The sequence below is a fragment of the Empidonax traillii genome, unplaced genomic scaffold (genome assembly GCF_003031625.1).
Source record: "Empidonax traillii isolate 1590-97213 ecotype Southwest subspecies unplaced genomic scaffold, ASM303162v1 scaffold39:size2480183, whole genome shotgun sequence".
Classification (NCBI taxonomy): domain Eukaryota; kingdom Metazoa; phylum Chordata; class Aves; order Passeriformes; family Tyrannidae; genus Empidonax; species Empidonax traillii.
Window position 1 is genome coordinate 180720 of NW_020955232.1, and position 18208 is coordinate 198927.

Consider the following 18208-nt stretch of genomic DNA (forward strand, 5'->3'; position numbering starts at 1 on the left):
TGGTTTTTTTTGATGTTTGTGGTGTATTTGAAGACAGGGAGTAACAGTGACTAACATGCAGAACAAAGGATTGGAAGGTTTGGTTATTTACCTCCTGCCAGTGACTAATTCACAGCAAACCTTAAGTGTCCCATCATTATAAGAGAGTGCTCTAACAAGTCCTTGTAATGATATGCTGCCATAACATCCCAGATGATGTTACAACACTGTGTTTTATCAGCAAATTACATCAAAGGCCCAACACTCAATTATGATAGGGCGGGTTGGGAAATCCAGCAGCCTGCAGTGTTTAAATGCAGTGCATTGTTTTCACTATGGAAATGAGGACACCCTTGCATTGTAAACCAGCTGGAAAGCTACAAAGGAAGGTCTAAACTTCATGTCTGTAGCTGCTGTCAATCCCAAAACTATTGATGTGTGGAATTTGCCTGAGGTCAGAGCCAGAGCCCAGAAGTTGCCTCAGCCCCATGGCTGGAACACGGGATGTGCCCATGTGGTCACACCACGGAGGGACAGGGTGGTTTGAATATCCATCATTCCAAAATGTCAGCTGGAAGGAGCCACGCTCACAGCCAGAGGTGCCAGTCCTGGAGGGAGATGGGATAGAGTGAGGAATAATCCCACTGGATATTCCAGAGAGGCCTGGCTGCATGTGGGTGACCAGAGTCAGTTTTCCAACAACAAAGAGCTATTTTAAATTGAGTGAGTGGCTGTTTATACATGAAAAAAACCCAAAACCAAACAAAACCATGTGGTACATATTGTATATTAGATATTGCTGATTTTAAAAGGAAAAGATCACAGTTTGCATCCCACCCATGAAATCTCCAGACAGCCAGATTCTGGGACTATTTTTTGGTTTGTATTTTAAAAAGTAATTAATGATAAGCAGCATAATGCATTAGTAATAATTTACTGAAACAACAAAAGAGGAGGTGGTGTTCCATATTATTATTCAAGTAAAATATTTCCTTTGGAAGAAAAACTAATTAGACCATTAAAAAAAAGGGTCATTTGGTAACACAATTAGTGTCTTCAAGGCAGAGAGAGGATGTCTGGAGGTAGACACAGACTTGGCAAGAAGCAGGTAGCTTGATTTTAGGTAATATCTCTGTGGTAGAAGAAAAATTACCCTAGAAAAAATACTTAGGGATGGAGGGGATTTGGGTTTGTGTTTTGTCTTCCTGGACATCATGTTCCAAATACTACTGCGAGCACAAAACTTTCCTTTCAGAGTTCCCAGGGGCCCACTCATTGTACATTTCTCTGGACAATCTGTGCTCCCAAAGTTCATTATATAATCTTGACATAATTAGCCTTTTTGCTAAATTATTTGGAAAGCAGAAATCTAGTTAGACTTGTGGTATTTCCCTATTTCCACACTGCATAGAGCCTCGAATTCCTCGGGATTAACACTTCCACTTATGCTACTCAGAGCTGACACCTCATTTTCGTGTACTCAAAGTTCAGCAGAATCACAAACCTGAACCAGAATAATCTTTATTTCTGAATCCTGCTGGTATCAATAATTGAACAAGGTCACCTCCAGCCTTGGAAGCGCTCGGGCTGGAGGGGGAGGGATGTGTGCCCGACTCAGTGTCCAACTTGGGACTCACCATCCCCCTGCAGGGGAGCAGGAACACCCCGGGAGTGAGGGAAGAGCATGTGCCCTGGGGGCTCATCCCGATGGATCCAGGCGGGGCCGTGTCCCTGGCGGGTTCATTCCCGATGGATTCAGGCGGGGCCGTGTCCCTGGGGGGTTCATTCCCGATGGATCCAGGCGGGGCCGTGTCCCTGGGGGGTTCATTCCCGATGGATCCAGGCGGGGCTGTCCGGGAGCCCCGGACCTGCCCCACGGCCGTTCGGCCGCCAGGGGGCGCCGCTCCCGCCTCTCCCGCGAGCACTGCGCGCGAAACCGGACAAGCCCCGTCCCCTTCACCCGCCTCACTCGCCGATTGGCGGAGCCCGCCGTCGATCCGAGCGACGCCCCGCCCTCCTGGCTCTTGATTGGCAGCCACCCTCAGCCGCGCTCGCGCCGCACCCTCCCTCCGCCCTAGCTCTCCTCCTGCAGAGCGATTGGCTACCGTGACTGTCAATCACGGATTAGCCCCCTCCCGGCCAATAATCCCGCCTCCCGAGCGTGAGTCGCGCGATGATTGGGGCGTCGGGGTGTCAATCACGGGCGCGCCCCGCCCCTTGGCGCCCAGGTAGCCCGGAAGATGGCGGCGGTGGCGGCGGCCGGCGGGGCTCGGGCTCTGTGAGGGGAGCGGCGGCGGGGCCGATGCCGCGGTGCCGGGGGGCGGCCGCTGCTGCCGCGGGGGCTCCCCGGAGGCGCTGAGAACCTCCAGCCCCCTCGTTCGGCGCCGGGCCTCGGGCCGGGAGCGGAGGGCTATGCGGCAGCGCGGGGGGCTCAGCGGGGCCGCCGGGCGGCGGGGGGGCGGCGGCCCGCGGGCCCCGGGACCGCGACCCCCGCTCGGGCCCGTCCTGCTGCTGCTGGGACTGCTGGCGGGGAGCGCCGGGGCGGCTCCGCTGCCGCCGGCAGGTGCAGGTGAGGCGCGGGGGGAGCGGCGCTCGGGGCGGTTCCGCGGCGGGGCCCGGGAGCGGCGGCACTGCGGGTGTGCGGCCCCCGGCCCTCCCTCCTCCTTCTCTCCCTCCCTCCCCGGGCTGCGGGCACGGCCCCGCCGGAGCGTCGGGAAGGGCACGGCGGGCGGAGGGGGCTCCCCGCGCTGTAGGTCACGGCACGGAGCGCTGTTCCCGGGCTGTGAGTCGCTCGCAGCCCCGGGACTGAGCGGCGGGCTGGCTCCCTGGGTGCTCAGCCCAGCCGTGCTCCTGCAGCGCTGCCGTTCCCCTCCGTGGAGACTTCGGCGGGGCTTTGCTTTTCGTGGTCTTTGCCTGTGAATCACCGGGACTCCCGTTCGTGGGTGGAGGCTCTCCAGGGCAGACGGCGCTTCCCTGTTTTCCGGTCAGATTAGTCGGATTCCCCTCCCCGGCCCCCCCGGCCCGGCCTCTCTAAATAGTCATGAGTTCATATTTATTTCTCTCTTATGTTAGGTAACGCGAACTTCCTTCTCTTGCCTTGCTTATTTTCCTGTTTGCCTTAAAAGCACAAACTAAACAATATGTCCTCTCAGTCGCAGGAGTGGCTGGTCAGAGGTTTATTGGGACTCACAGGTACCAACTAAGTGCTTGATTAATATTTTTTTGTTGGTATTTCCTTGGGACTTGCCAAGAGAACATTGTGTTGAGGCTGAATTTTGTTCGGGTTGGCTTGGTTTGAGTGTGTGCTGAGATTGCCTTTGTAGCCATGAGGAGTTGTACAGCTGGAATACACAAGATGTTCAGGGAGGAGCAGCAGCAGTGGGGAGGGAGAGATATGAAGCACAGAGATTAGGTAATTTGGCTGCTATTCCATAGTAAGTATCAAAACTGGGAGGGGAACCCCTGCTTCCTTTATTTTTGGACCTCTGCCTCTTTCCTTTTTTTTAAATTCCCAGAACATTTCGGAATTGTTCATAAATCCCTCCCTCCATCAGTCTTCTTTGAGGTCCTTCTTACTTTCTACAAAAGGAAACTTAGGAAAAAGAGAAAACTGTCCCTGAAACCTGTATTTCCTTTGAGACTGAATTATAGGCTTTTTCATTTATGAAATGCTCGAGGTTTGTCCAGATAATATGAACTCATCATTTGGCTGTGAGGTAAGACAGGAGAATCAGTTGAGGGGGGGGGACGACACTTTTCTTCCCTTTTTTGGGATCTTACTTTTCCTGAAATGTAATTAATTTTTCTATTTAAAGGTAGATGTCAAAGTGTTCTCTGCATTTTTTTTTTCTTTTTTTTTTTTTTTTTTTTTTTTTTTTTTTTTTTTTTTTTTTTTTTTTTTTTTTTTTTTTTTTTTTTTTTTTTTTTTTTTTTTTTTTTTTTTTTTTTTTTTTTTTTTTTTTTTGTGGTTTAGCAATCCTGTCATGGAAAACCCAGGGAACTCCAGGAAATGAAAGTGTTGCTGTGTCCTTATATTGTATCTCTGCCCATATAGTGACCAACAATGTATTTGGATTCCTTTATGGATGGATCTTTAGTACTGAGGGTTTAAGGCCCCACTGGGAGCCTTTTCTGGTTTCACTGGCATCACTTTTGCTGGGCAGACTTGCTCCTGAGTGAAATAATGTTGCAGGTGGTTTGCATGCAGCAGATTCTTAGTCTGCAATGTGTCCTGCATCATTCCCTGTAGCAGTAGCAGGAACCAGCTGGAAAGCTACAAGGACTTTGGTTTTCCCTCTGCCTTGGAATTGCTTCCCAGTGGATGACAACGAGACTTTTGTCTTGAACCTTCTCTGTCATTCCAGGCAAATTTTACAGCCTGTCTGAAGACAAACCTGTGACTTTATTTTGCAGAGTTGAGTCATGAGCTGTGTTCAAAGCCAATCCAGCCACGTTGTGACTGTCCCTCTCCTGTCCCATGACAGGTTGCTTTGATTCCCTGTGTTGGGACTGGCTCCACTCTGGGCCTTGGCAGTGCCTTGCTCTGATCCATAGGAGTTGTAAACTTGGGAAGAATGTCATGGCTTTTTCATAAAATGGTTAGTAACTGGTTTCAGAATTATTTCAGGATCCCACAGCTCTTCACCTAACAAGAATGGTTGCTTCTTTGACAATGGAGAAACCTTTTTTACGTATGGTGCCCCGAGCTTGTTATAGGAAAGATGGAATCCACAGAAAAAGGAGGGAGGTGCCTGTAGTTGTACTGAACTTTGCAGACTATTTCATGGAATATAACTCCTCTTCTGGGGAGGAAGCTGGAATGCCAGAAGTGACTGGATTCCTTGTGCAGAAGTGCTCCAGTTTGTGGAAGTGCTGTGGAAGGTTGCCAGGCTGGGGAACTGTTGGCTTCCCAGGGCCTCGATGAGGATGAACGGTGCCACTGTTCATGTGTGGCTTTGTGGTGTTTGCAGATGAAGGCATGCAGTGATGATGAGTTCTATGTTCCTCTTGCATTTTTGATAGTATAGTTTTAAACTAATTAGCAGGTGGTTTTTTTATCCAACAAAAAGGAGAGGAGGAAAAGGAAATCAAGCTTTAACTTTGGAGGGTTGATAGCAGTTATTGCAGGAAATACGAAACCTAAGATGTCGAAGATGCACCTGGCTGAAAATACTTTGGCCAGCTTAGATTTAATTTATTCTGTGAGTGGAAAAGGATACTGATACGTCCTGTGATAGTCCTGAATTTAAGGTTTCACTTTCTGCTGGAGGTGAGAGCTGGGACAGCCGTGCTGGGAAGGTGTTTGCAGACTGAAGTGCCAGAGTTGTCCTGAGCATGAGGAGTGTTGGTGACTTGACCCGAATGCATCAGGCTCAGGTGACTTGCACTGCTCCTGCTGTGTGGCTGAGGTGAGGGCATTGGGGCACTGCTCTTCTGCAGCAGGATTTAGCAGCCAAACATAGTGCATCACAAACTGCCAGGGCTGCTTTACTGTGCTAAAGCTTTACATTTACATTCAGGCTCTCAGTTCTCCTGACTTGGATTTCCATACTTGACCTTAATTCGGCTGCTTCTCCAAGAAGGCTGAGCATCTGAATCGAGGGGGGGTGTGTAATACCAGCCAAAGTGTTTTCATCATCTCTCTGCTCTGTGAAGCTCTTTGCAAATACAAAGTAGCAGGGACTCAGAAATACTTTTCTTATCCTGTAAAACTGGAATTGGTGGCAGCATTTCTGACAGGTGTGTTCAGTTTCACAGTTGCGATGAATTACGGTTTCTGTTCAGCTGAATTGAGCAGCTGGTCTTGGTGCTGACATAATTTCTTCCTGAGAACCTCAGGTTTGGGACTCAAGGGCCCAGTTGGATCTCGTAGCAGGGAGTCACTGCTGATGGACTTGGTTGTGTAGAATCCAGGAAAAGATGCTTGGAAAATGGTATATGGTATGCAGAGACTTCAATCTGAAGTATCTAGGTGTTCCTGCAGCTGTATCTAGTGTAGTCAGCTGGCCACTGTTCATGCTTTGAGATTAAGTCACTTTTTTTATTATTATTTGTTAAAATGAGTTCTATAGCACATAAATACTCCTGGGAAAATTGTTGCTTTTGAGTTGCTTTGGCTCGATGCTTCACTTGGCATTCTGTCAGACTGGAGCCAATTGCAGTTCTGGCCTGTGGTTTGGGACAGTGTAGAATGTCTGTGACGCTTGCACACAACAAGAAAAGCAATTTTCTAAGTATATGCAACTCAGTGACTTAGATCACTTGAAGTTAAGAAAAATCTTGACAAGAAAGATGAGGTTTGATTGTGGTCTGTGTTTCTGGGGAGTGGCCTGTCCTTTCTCCCTCTTTCAAGCATTGGGCTCGTTTGCTTCTTCCTGTATTTCTTTTTCTAGCTTGTGTCCCAGGCACCTCATAATTGTGGAGCCAGAGCCGGGAAGTTGTCTTTTATCTTTTGTTTCTATCTGTGAGTTTGAGGTAAGAAGCCACCCCTGCCTTAGCCCTGCAGGGATGTTCCACGCCAGGCTTTGTTCACAGCCTTGGTTTGCTCTCTCTCTGCCTGTGGCTGTGAAGTGTCTGGACTTTGCTACAACTCAAGCAGTCCTCAGAGGAGGGGGTCACTTTCTGAAGTTATTTCTCATGTCTTGAACGCTTGGGTGTATTTATTAATTCCTCAGATACCACTGCAGCACATTAAGATAGAGCTGATCAGGGCCGGTCTAAAGGTTTGTTGTCACAGCATCAGGTGCCTAATGGGTTGGAAGGGCCCATTAGCAGGTGCTGGTTGTGCCCTGTATAAAAAAAAAAGCAGTTTGTGTTCCATAGTGAGATCCAGCATTCTGGATAGGCAAATTCGATTGGGAGTGATTTTCTGGACATTTGCTATGGTCTGATTTCAGTCTCTATCCACATGTGGTTCAGCTGTGCAGGATAAAGAGACCCTCAATCAGTGTAATACCAGAGCTACAAAAATCAGTCCTGTTTCAGTGCTAAGGCAGCAGTTCTGCAGCAGAAGGGCAGCACAGGGAGTGCTGGAGTCTCCCTTGGATTTTATTTTGGGTCTGCCTTTCTGTTTGGTCTGTGCATCTGGTACTGGAGTTTGATACAGCTGTGGGTACAATTTGCAATGCCTTCAATGCTTTTCTTGCTCTCTGGGAGCTCTTTGTTTTCACTGTAATGCAGTTACGAAAGGTCTTGAGCAACATTTAGATACTCGAAACATTTTGTGGACTCTCATAATCAGAAATGTCCCAAATGTGTCAGGACAGCCTGTCAGCCTGCACGTGTGCTCTGGGCACAGCCCCCAGCAGGCTGTTTGTTGTACCCCAGAGAGCTCAGGCAAGGGGATGGTGTGAAGCTTGATATGTCAGAGAATTGTCTTCTGAGGGATTTCCAGTCGGAAATGCTGGTACAAAGTAACACCTTGTCCAACGGTTCTACACTCACAAAAACCTTGGTGGTAAGAAAACATCCCTGTAGTGACTGATCAGTGACATGACTCTTTTGGGACTGTTGTTGCATCAAGACTTCTTTGGTAGGAAAGAGGTGTAGAAAATGTTAACAGGAGATTTTTGAGAGTTGACTTTTAAGCTTCCAGCCTATAAAGCAGATCCTGTTCTCCAAAATCAGTCATTCACTCTCTGGCCTGTTCTTCCAGGGGATCCTTTGGCTGTGAATAGGGACGAGAAATGGAGCTGAATAAGCTCTTTTAGCAAAATGCTGCTGCTTTATTTCTTTCTTTCCTGCATTTCTTAACCCAGCTGTATGTTAGAGTTGGAAAGATAAAATCAAGATTCCAGAAAATCCCATCGCATGAAAGTTGCATGTGTGGATTCCTTTCACGTGAACTGAAATTAATCTCTTCAAAACCAGTGTATCTTAATAGGTTGTACCGATATCAGATGGTAGCAGAAAGAATTACCTGCAGCACAGAAACCCAAACAACAGGATCTGTTTCTGGTGGTTTGAGATACCACGATGTGTGATCTTCTCATGCTGCTTCAAATTATTGTGGTCTACCCTGTGTAAAAAAAAAAAATAAATCCACAACTCCTGTGCTTCACTGCTGGAGAAATGGTACAGCAGATGAAAAAATACTGTACTTGAGCAGAAAATTATTGCAAACCCAACATCTAGCAGTGTAAAATAAAGTATGCTCAGCAGAATTTTATGTGCAAATATATATATATACACACACACACATGAATCAGTGATGGGTTTGCAAGATAATAATGCTCCCCAGATTATACAGAAACACTGCCATGAAAGCATAAGGCACATAATTATTTAACATGGATATTTTTTACCTTGTCTTAAGATGCCTTTGTGCAAACATGAGATTCTAACACTGAAACTTCAAACAGATCTTGCTCTGTAAACACTTGAAGTACCGGCCTATATTTAGTCCTTATTAAAATTGAGCAGAGTGCTGTTGTGTGAGTAATTCTCTGACATTACTGGGAAGACTTGGAGGATAATAAAATAAGGTCAGTAATGTAAAACTTACCCAGCTGACAGTTTTGCTGGTTCCTGACTGTTCAGCCGACCCTGGGGCCAGGACAAGTGTTGGGGATGAGGGTGATGTTGTTGTGAGCTGCTGTGCTGCCCCAGAGTCCAGCATTGCCCTGGCTGTCATTGTCACCCCTGTGTTCAGAGGGCATTTAAGCAGCTGCAGAAACTCCTTGGAAACACCCTGTAAAAACACTGAGGGGGAACAGGGGATAAAACAGTTTGGGAAGGTGTTGGCTTAGATTGCAGGATGGACTTCTGTTCTTTTTGAGGGCAAAAGGGAGGGCTGAGATAATGAGCCAAGAATTGTTGACAGAGTTACGTGTCCAGTTGTGATACGAAGTAGCTAAGATTTCTTCTTTAAGATACTGTAATTTATTGCACAGGACAGTAATTATTTCAGGGTCATGTATGCACAGAACAAGTTGAACTATGAAGGTGGCTTTTGAAGCTGTAGGACTATATCCAGAACTCAAGGTGGGTTGGAGGAATGTGTCAGAAGATATATTTTTCTTTTCATCATTTCATGGGGAAAAAACTCTGTATGAAATGGCCCCTTTGCTGTCTTCATTCCCTTCCCTTGTGATGATTAAATAACTGCTGTAAAGAAGAGCTGTTAGTTTTTCAGAGCAATTGTCTGTGCACATGCACTGGCCTTTCATCCCACCCACCTGCCCCGTGGGGGACTCACTGAGTTCCAGATAAGACTGGGATGAAAAAGTTGAATAAGGGATGAAATGTTTCAATTTCTGTCTAGCAGAACATGGGAACTCGTTGACTTGGATGTGACTTTTGATTATTTGTTCCCACACTGCCGCTGAAAAATCTTGTCATCTTACTTACACCTTTTGAAGTGGGAGACTTTGATTCAGGCCATGTGACACAATTCAGATTTAGGCAGAAAACAGATTTATTGCAAAGTTGTTAATTACTGCTGCTTGTTTGAAGGAAGGATAAATACAGTTGTGCACAAGTAACTTGGACAGCTGTAGCTTTAAGTCCTTAAGAGGTTTTTTTTGTTGAGACTATATCTAGAAATTAGGATTTTCCATAGAAAGGAAAATAAAATTAGGTGATAAAGTGTTTTTGGATAAAGATATATAATACTGAATGTTACTTCTGTTAGTCATGCAGAATTTGCATTATGCAGTGTAAGGGTAGGAATAATGTCACAATGGGATAGACTTTTGAAATAACTCTTCAATTAATAACATTTTCAATTGTTTGTTCCTGGTTATTGTAAACTGTGAAACCTAAAATTTCCTTAAGGAGTGTTGTGTGTCTGTTGTTAGGGATTTGCTCAGTGAAGGAACGTTTCCAGTCTCTGCTTGAAATACTTTGGGCATTTGGAAAAGGTTTTAGATTTCACTGAGGTGCTGCCATTGTGAGGACATCAAGTCAATGAAAGTCATCTGAGATCTTGGGATTGTTTCTTCTTGTAGGACTGGTAATGGTCATTCAGATCAAAGGGCTGATTGGAATTTGGAGTGTTTCTCTCAAACAAAAATTATCTTCATTTTATTTTCCAAAGAATGTCTGAAGTGCAAATAACTCCTTCAAAACTGGTGTTAAATTCTTGTTTGCTTGTGTTGTATCTCAGTTGAAGGTTGGTGGTTGGAATGCCCTTCTGATGTAGTGTTTTAAAGCCTGTTGTAATACAGCATTTCACAACTGAGTGATGGTGCTGCACACATTTCTGCTGGAACTTATTTTCAAAAATGATGAAAACACCGAGATTACAGGAATGCAGTAACAAATGGAATGTGCTTCTGAGTTTGGGAGGGGATTTTGGTTGTGAAATGGAGGAGTTGCAATGTCTGTTGGGCTTTACCTTGTGATACAAATCAGGCATTACACAAGTGCTGTGTCTAAAATTGTTCTGAACAGGCTCTTGCTTTAGTGTTCTACCTGTTACCTGCAGGCCACCAGAATTTACAGGCCTGGTTGTGTCTGCATTGCTTTTGTGTTTATTAGTAGCAAACATCTGAAGATTTCAGGGAGTAAATAAATGCAGGAGAAACTCTTTATGAGGGAAAGATAATGATCTGATTCTGACTTGTGAAGAACTGGGTAGGAGTTGATAACCCTTTCCCACTTAATTGCTGGCAATTAATGACAGCATTATTTAGGGAAGTTGGGATAGCTTTTAAAATCATGTTTATCAAACCCACTATAAATTAGGATGATATTACACTTTTAAATCTGGTTATTTAAGTAGAGAGTAAATAGACAAACCATGTTCATGGAAGGTACCGTGGATGTAGCTGTGGAGGGAATTCGATTTCATCATTTATTAGTATTTTAAAGACTGCTCTGTTATGACTTAGTGTCATAAAGTAGCATCTTAGTTCATGATCATATAATTTGAGTGTGTCCAAGAGACAGTTTAAGTGAGTGCTGTCATGCAGGATTTGTGCTGGAAATAGTTGTAGCTCTTAGTGCCAGTTATGGAGCTGCTCTCCAAAGGAAAGCGGCTCTGGCTTATGCAGTGGGACTGTTGTTGCATAGCAACTACTGCGCTGAAAGCTTCAAATGAGATGCTCCCTTGAAGTTCAGAGTGCCCTAATAATGCTTAATTTATCTGGGCCTTGCACTGCCTTTATCACAGTAGTGAATATCTTTTATTAGTGCACTCGGGAGTGTCTTTTATTACGTACTCAGGGTTGTCTGTACGTTTACTTTGCCTTTTCCCCAGGCTTAGAGCTGGGTGGTGTCATGCATGTTTTAGCAGAGTGTCCTGAAGGTTGAGATAATAATAATATGATTAATCAGATTGAAGCAAATTTGAGAGAGTGAAGAGTTGAGGCGTCATGGTCTCTTATAATGTGGGAGCAGGAGAAGGGTGAGCCCGGGGTCCCTCCTGGACACCCTTACACCACATCTGGTGTCCTGCGTGGGGGCTGTTGATTGGCAGGTGAACACGGGTGGAACACTGGGCTGGTTGGCCTGCTCCTTGCTCCTCGTTGATGATAGCAAAGGATGCCACAGGTGCAGGACATGTGAGAGCATTGTGGGCAGCCTGGGAAACTGGATAGAGAAGGAAACCAGTTCTAGCAAGGGAAGAACTTGTGTTGGCTTAGTGGCTGCACTTGGTAGTTGGTGAATTGTCTTACAAAGAAAGGAGGCTTGGGAGAAACTTGGAAAGGTGTAGGGAATCCTGGCCTATGGAAGTTGCTGTGAAATATGCTTTGTATGAAAATAACATTTTCCACCCTTTGAAACGTCGTGATCCATCCTGACGTGTGTGTTCTCAGGTCTGTACTTGATCCTGGGGATGCCAGCACAGCTCATCATCATCCTTTCCTCAGTGAGGGTGCTCACTGCCTTGTACAGGGTTTGCCTTCACATGTGCTGGGCTCAAATTGAGACCTGAGTGTAGAAGTGGTTGTGAAATGACAATCTGCTTCAACCCTGTTCATTGAATTCCTGCCTCAGCCAGGGCTTTGAGTCGTTGTGATCCCGTGTGCTTTGGACAAGAGGGTCAATAACAGCCTGGAATCACTGTTCAACACTGTGAAGCTTTGAGAGAACACCCCGCTTTCTGCACTGATAACTTAGGACAGTGTAGATGCCATTTGGGCTGGGCCATTTCCCAGCACAGGGCTGTGCAGAGCATCACGTTGAGTTAATCTTGCAGTGCCCCCCACAGTGAGGCAGGGGCTCCTCAGCTCCTTGTTTAATGGAGTGCTGATGGAACCCAGGGCTCTTCCTCGCCTTCCCTGCTTTAGGTATCCCAAAGCAAAGGAGTCCAGGCTGTTTGGAGTAGCTGACAGGAAGCCTTTGACTGTTGGCATTTTACAGAGGGTATTTTTTTAAAATCTGGTTGCAGCTCCTTTCCTAAAGAGCAGATCCTGACTTCTGGATAGGTATTAAGATGCTGTAGATTGTCACTGAAAAGGGTTATAGTAAACATGGTTGGGCTTTAAACTGATGAGCAGAGGAAGTCTATTGCCTTCTCTCCTTTTAGAATTTATTATATTGTGTCAACTTCTGCAGTAGTTATGAAATTGTGAGTGATGTTTATTGGATGTTTTCTACCTCTGTATTAAAATTTATTAAATTTACCATGTTTTTTTAAAGAGGTTTTTTAATTAAAGCAAACTCTTCTGTGATGACTATATAAAATGGTCCTCTGCATTTATTAGACTGGATTTCTTGCTGGTTGCTTTCTCAGTCAGGATTTTGTAATAAATAGATGTCATTCCTTCATACTTTCAGAATTTACAAATAAAATGTTGTATTAAACATCTCTTACCTCTTCAATTCCCAGTCATTTTACTAAGCTCCAGTGAATTAATCATTGGATGGAAATAGTCAGAAAATGCAAAAGAGGTCCTACTGCAGCAGATTTTTCAGCACTTTGTCAAACACCAGCTCCAATACTTAATCAGTGGCTCCTATCCCTGAATATGTATTCATGTAAGCTATTAAAATAGCTTCACTCATAATAAATTTTAGCCCAGTTACAGGTTGCCATAATTTTATACTTAATTCTACATTCATTTTTTAAAAAACCCTGCAAAATAAAAATATGACTTATTAATTACTATGTAAGAAACTTCAAAGTTTCTCCAAACAGAGATGGATTCTGTAATTCTTAGTCAGTAGCTTTTACTTGTGTGAGTCATCTGAAATGTTGTTCTGTAACTGTTGCAGAAACTTGCCCATGATAATTGGCATTTTTCTTGTATTAAAGCATCTTTTTATAACTTTGTATGTGAAAGTTGCCCCGTGCTTTTGGAAGTTGAGATGACTTCCATCTTCTTAGCAGACCATTTATGGTTACCTGACTTTTCGAAGGTGATCTTTGCTTTTTAAATAAAATTCATTAATTTCTCCAATGAATTACTGCTAATTCACAATTTCTTTCCCTGGGAATTATAAAAGGGGAACGGTGTAACTTGCTTAAACACTTAGATGGTAGGCTTGATAAATGTGCAGTTTTTGTTGTCTTTTTTAACGTAAAGTAGCTGAAAACATGTGTAGTGTATCTAATGTGCAATAAATGGTTGTGATTGTGGTGATGTGATCTGGGTGTTTGTTACAGTGAATCTGCATATCTGTTCAGTAAATAATCTGTGATGAGTTCACTTCTCATTTCAGTGAAGTTGGTGGTGAAGGTGAGGAAGTTGTTTGGAAACTGAGTGGGATGGGCTTGGAAAAAAAACGACTTTAAAATAATGATTTTAATTTGTAATAACTGGTAACGTAAATATTTACCCTTTTTTGGTTGTAAAACTACCTTTTATTGTTTGGTTTCAATTAGAAGTTCAAAGGGATCTCTTAAATTTATCTACAGCTGTGTTACCCGCGTGTGTTTTTGTTACAGTAATTAACTAATGAGTGCACAAAATGCTTATATTTGTGGTTCTTGGTAATTTTCAGTCTCCTCAGGCAGGTCAACAAACATCTGGAGGGAGTAAACATAAATCAGCTGTTACCTTCCCCTCTTTTCTTTTTGATGCTTAGGAAGGGAAAAATACCCGAATGTTATGTAGAAGACTTGATTTAAATGAATATAAATTGTTCTATCGAGAGGGATTTTTTTGATTCTGTTCTGAATTATGACTAAAAGGTGGTGAGTGGCTTCACACCGTGGTTGATCTGCATTTGGACAGTGCTTAATATCTGCAGATGGAGCGTTCATGTTCTCTAACGAGGCGTGAACACCAGAGCTGCTGTGGAAACTGAATCCGTTCTTTGAAAATCTTCCTTTTTTGGTTAACTTTTATTTGTTGTGTAGATAATATTCCTAATTGTTCAGGAAATAGAGGATCTCCTGCTAACAGGCTTTGAAGCAGGATTATGGTTATGGCAGTTTGCTCTTTAGATAGAATTAGGTAAATATTCTGTGAGATGAAAAGCTCTAGCTTTTTCTGGAAATCTCCTAATTTCTGTAGTTTTCTGAAGGTTTTAGAGGTAGCTGGACAAGTTTGTGTGTTCCTTTAATAGTGATCAGCTTCTGGTTTTATTTTCAAGGCTTCATTCACATTCATTTTCTGTTGGCAGACATTCCCATTCATACTCAGATGTTCTCATAAAATCCAGTTAGTCCAATTCACCTGGCATTGTTAAACTTTGTCACTGATGTAATATCTGAATATCAGATTTGGTCCACCTGCTCTTCCAGTCCCCATAGTTTGAAAAGAAAACAACAACCCCTCAAGATGTAGTTCCCTAGGAGACCAGAGCACACATGTCTTTGTTCTCTGCTGAGGATGAAAACAGGCATGAAAACAGGTTTAATTTAAGATTTTTATAAAATGCCATTCGAGGCTTTTGATCCTGGGTGAGTAATAACCTGACTTGTCATGGAAAATGTGTTGTAGAATGTTTATTTATGAATTTTGGGGAATTATTTGGAAGTGTGTTTTGCAAAATGGTTAGGAGTCCAAAATGCTTGAAATGGAGACAAATCACGTGGGGAATCACAGGAAATAGAAGCTGGGGTGGAGCTGATCAGATCCACTGCGCTTGTGAGAGCAGCTTGTGTGTTTGGGAGAGTGTCACAAATGCACTTACTGAGAGAGAGAGGCAGCCTTAGAGCCACATACTTGAAATTTGTGTCCAGTTGAAGTGAGGATTGATTTCCTCTGGCTGCCTGTTCCCTTAGCTCGAGGGTTTGAGCTCATGGGAGGTGTCTTCACAAAGACCAAATTTCCAATATCTGTGATTGGCTTTCTGTATTAATTTATTGACTTAAACAACATCCCAAGGCTTGGGACTATTGCTGTTCATCACCATCTTCAGTAAATGATCTTGGCTGGGGCCCCTTGGGTGGGATCAGGTAAGTCCAGAGCAGTGCAGGGGGGTGGGAGGGCGCAGACAGATTTGTCCCTTCTGTTCAGTCTCCTCACGTTCCATCCCATCCACAGAGTGAAACGTTCACACTCCCATCCCTTAAATCAATGCAGGTGGATAATACATTGGCAGGGAACTTCTTAAATTCTGAGCATGTTTCCAGAATCTTGCATCCATGTTTATTTCTAGGAGAAGGAGCTGCAGCTGAAGTTCCCTCCACCTTTGTGGTGGTGTCTCTGTGTGTCCTGGTTGTCCTGGTCATCCTGCTGGCCAACTGTGTCTCCTGCTGCAAAGACCCTGAGATAGATTTCAAGGTAAGCACTGAAGGTACCAGTGGGGGTAAAAGGGGCACTCTTGGCTGCATCCTCATCTCCAGGACACCTGGATATTTGTGCTGATACCCTGCAGTTACTGATACTTGAGTGTCTCTCCTCTGAAACAGCCAGTGACTCTTTCTGTGGGCTCTGAAGTCTTGAGGAAACCAGTTATTTTAACTAATTGGTCCCTGCTGCATAAGGGTCTTTGATACCTTTTCAAAATCGTAACTAAACGTGAGGATCAGAAGGAAAGGTTTTACCCTTGGAGACAATTTTGCAGTAAAGGACCTTTTTGTTGCTTTTCTCTATTTTCTTTTGTTGTTCTTAGTCTGCTGACAGAGTTTAAGACATTCCTGTTGAATAAGAATACTGAAGATGCTGATCCACTGTAGCAAAACTCTTGAGAAATTGTTATCATTTGAGAACAGTTACTTTTGGAAAATCAGCTATCAGTGTTCCTAAAATTGAGTTTTGCTCTCATTTTTAAGTGGAGAATGTTTGGCCTCAGCAGTTTGTGGTAATTCATTCAGAGCCAGGGTTGGCATTTGAAGTAACAACAAAACAAAGCAAAAAACAAACCCACGAAAACCCAACCAAGGAAAAAACCCCTTAAACCTCCTTTGTATTAAAAGCAGTATGTGACACTTTGCTCTCTTTAAATCAGCAATAAATGGGAAATAAGGAATAGAAAACTAAATCTCTGTCCCTGTCCTTGGAAAACAGCTAAGCCTCCTTAGCACTGCTCATTCAAACTGAAAGAAATGTATTTGTGCTAATTTTAGGACGAAGATCAGCTTGTTTACTGAGACTTTTTTTGTTTAGGAATTCGAAGATAACTTTGATGATGAAATAGATTTTACACCTCCAGCAGAAGATACTCCCTCTGTTCAGTCTCCAGCTGAAGTGTTTACCCTTTCAGTTCCCAGTATTGCTTTACCAACTCCCTCCCAGTTCCCGTCTCGCACAGGTAAAATACTGGCTTTGATGGACAAACAAAAGGAGGCCTTTTCAGTGTCAAGAGTGGAGAGTGGCTGATTGTGTTTGACTTTACTGAAACAAATAATTTGTTAACAAATTACATAAACTGAGCCAGTAGTTTTGTGGGGTAGAGTTAAATGTTAAGTGCTACTGCTGAGGTGTTAACCTGTGGCAGGGTGCCATGTGAGGTGGTTTAAGAGAATGAAACTCCCTTTGAAAACCCTCTGTAGATTACTGTCATTATATTTGTGTATACCTGAAGGGTTTAAAGTACCCTGGGACATCAGTGACTTCTGCTCTTTAGTGGTTTTCTTTGGGGCTAAGTTGTGGTTGGATTTTAGTCACTACCCTTAAATGGAAACAAGAGTGACTCCCTTAGTTGACAGCAGTGCTGCTGTTCAGCTGCATCACTTTGAGTCTCACTGTAGACAATTTGTGCTGTAAATGTGATCTTGGTAAGGTAGAGCATTGGGTTTCATTTCCCTGCGTGGAAGGGTTTTTGAAATGTATTCTTTACAAAACTATTTTTGTAAAAGGAAACTTAAGCATCTTAGAGTATTACAGGCACAGTTTAGCCCAAAATGGTTGTTCTCATATTATGCTGTTGCACATAATTTTACATCTTGCTCTTGTTGCTTGATCACTGGATGTTCAGGGAAGCTTCTAGTAAAATTTCTGTACAAATTTCAAGGAGCTGTCAGTGTGCCTTAATACAAATTACATGGTACTCCCTCAGTGTTTTAAAGAGCTGGGAAAAATTATCTGTGAAGAACTTCACGTCAGCTCTTCCATGTTGCCAGAATTGTTAAAATGATACTGTCACTACAAGTGTTTTGCCAGAAGTAAGGCAGTGTGCCTGAGTCAAGTTAAAAATGTGCTGCTGGGGCCTTCTCTGTGCTCAGAAACACATTGATAGTGTATAAAACATTCCAGTAAAATGATATTGCTGTAAATGGGGTTTATGGAAATAAAACTGAGGGCTAGAATTCTCAGAGAAGTAGTAATGATGGTGAGTTTTTGTTAACATAATTCGTGTTCCTAAGCAGTTGGGCAGCAGGGGGTGAACACTGCTGGAACTCTCCTGGAGTGTGGGGTCTGCCGTTGTTGCTGCCCATCCTCTGCCAAGATCTGGGGCTTCTTTTCTGCCCTTTCCCTCTCTGGGCTCTTTCCATGAAGTATTTTTAGTTGAAAAATGTCCTCCTTCCAGATGGCAGCTACAAGTGGGGCAGTTGGGCTGAAGAATACAGCGGTTGAACCTTTTCTCTTAAAATGGTAACTCTGTAACTAATAAATGTTAAGATGTACAGTGAGTTTTAGCTGGGGTTTTCTATTTTACTTACATAGGAAACTTGTGTAAGCAAGTTGGTTGCTCTACCCAGCTCCAGACTATGATACACTTCTATACTGGAGGTAGAACTTTAGCCTTTTTGCTTTCTTACTGAACGTGGTATATTCAAAATTCACGTTTCATCAGGACAATCGCTCTTTTTTTTTGGGTTGGTTTTTTTTTTCCAGTACAGTTGAGAACCTGGATTTGAGAAGTGTTTCACTTAAGTGCTGTTTTCACAGCATTAGATTCATACTTTGTGTGTCTGATATGGGCTTGGGCTGAGTGTGTGCAGCCAGCT

General features: G+C 43.6%; 1 protein-coding gene across 2 annotated transcripts in view; it reads left to right on the forward strand.

Annotated features, from left to right (window-relative positions):
* Window positions 1–2253: 2253 nt before the first annotated feature.
* LMTK2 (lemur tyrosine kinase 2) overlaps window positions 2254–18208 on the forward strand; it is a 39952-nt gene continuing 23997 nt past the window's right edge. For both annotated transcript variants that reach the window (XR_003570565.1, XM_027878167.1), the window contains exons 1-3: window positions 2254–2548; window positions 15475–15599; window positions 16425–16569. Coding sequence is in view for 1 of the 2 variants with exons in the window: in XM_027878167.1 (XP_027733968.1) it covers window positions 2392–2548; window positions 15475–15599; window positions 16425–16569 (427 nt within the window). In the remaining variant the exon portion in view is untranslated. The remainder of the gene's footprint in view (window positions 2549–15474; window positions 15600–16424; window positions 16570–18208) is intronic.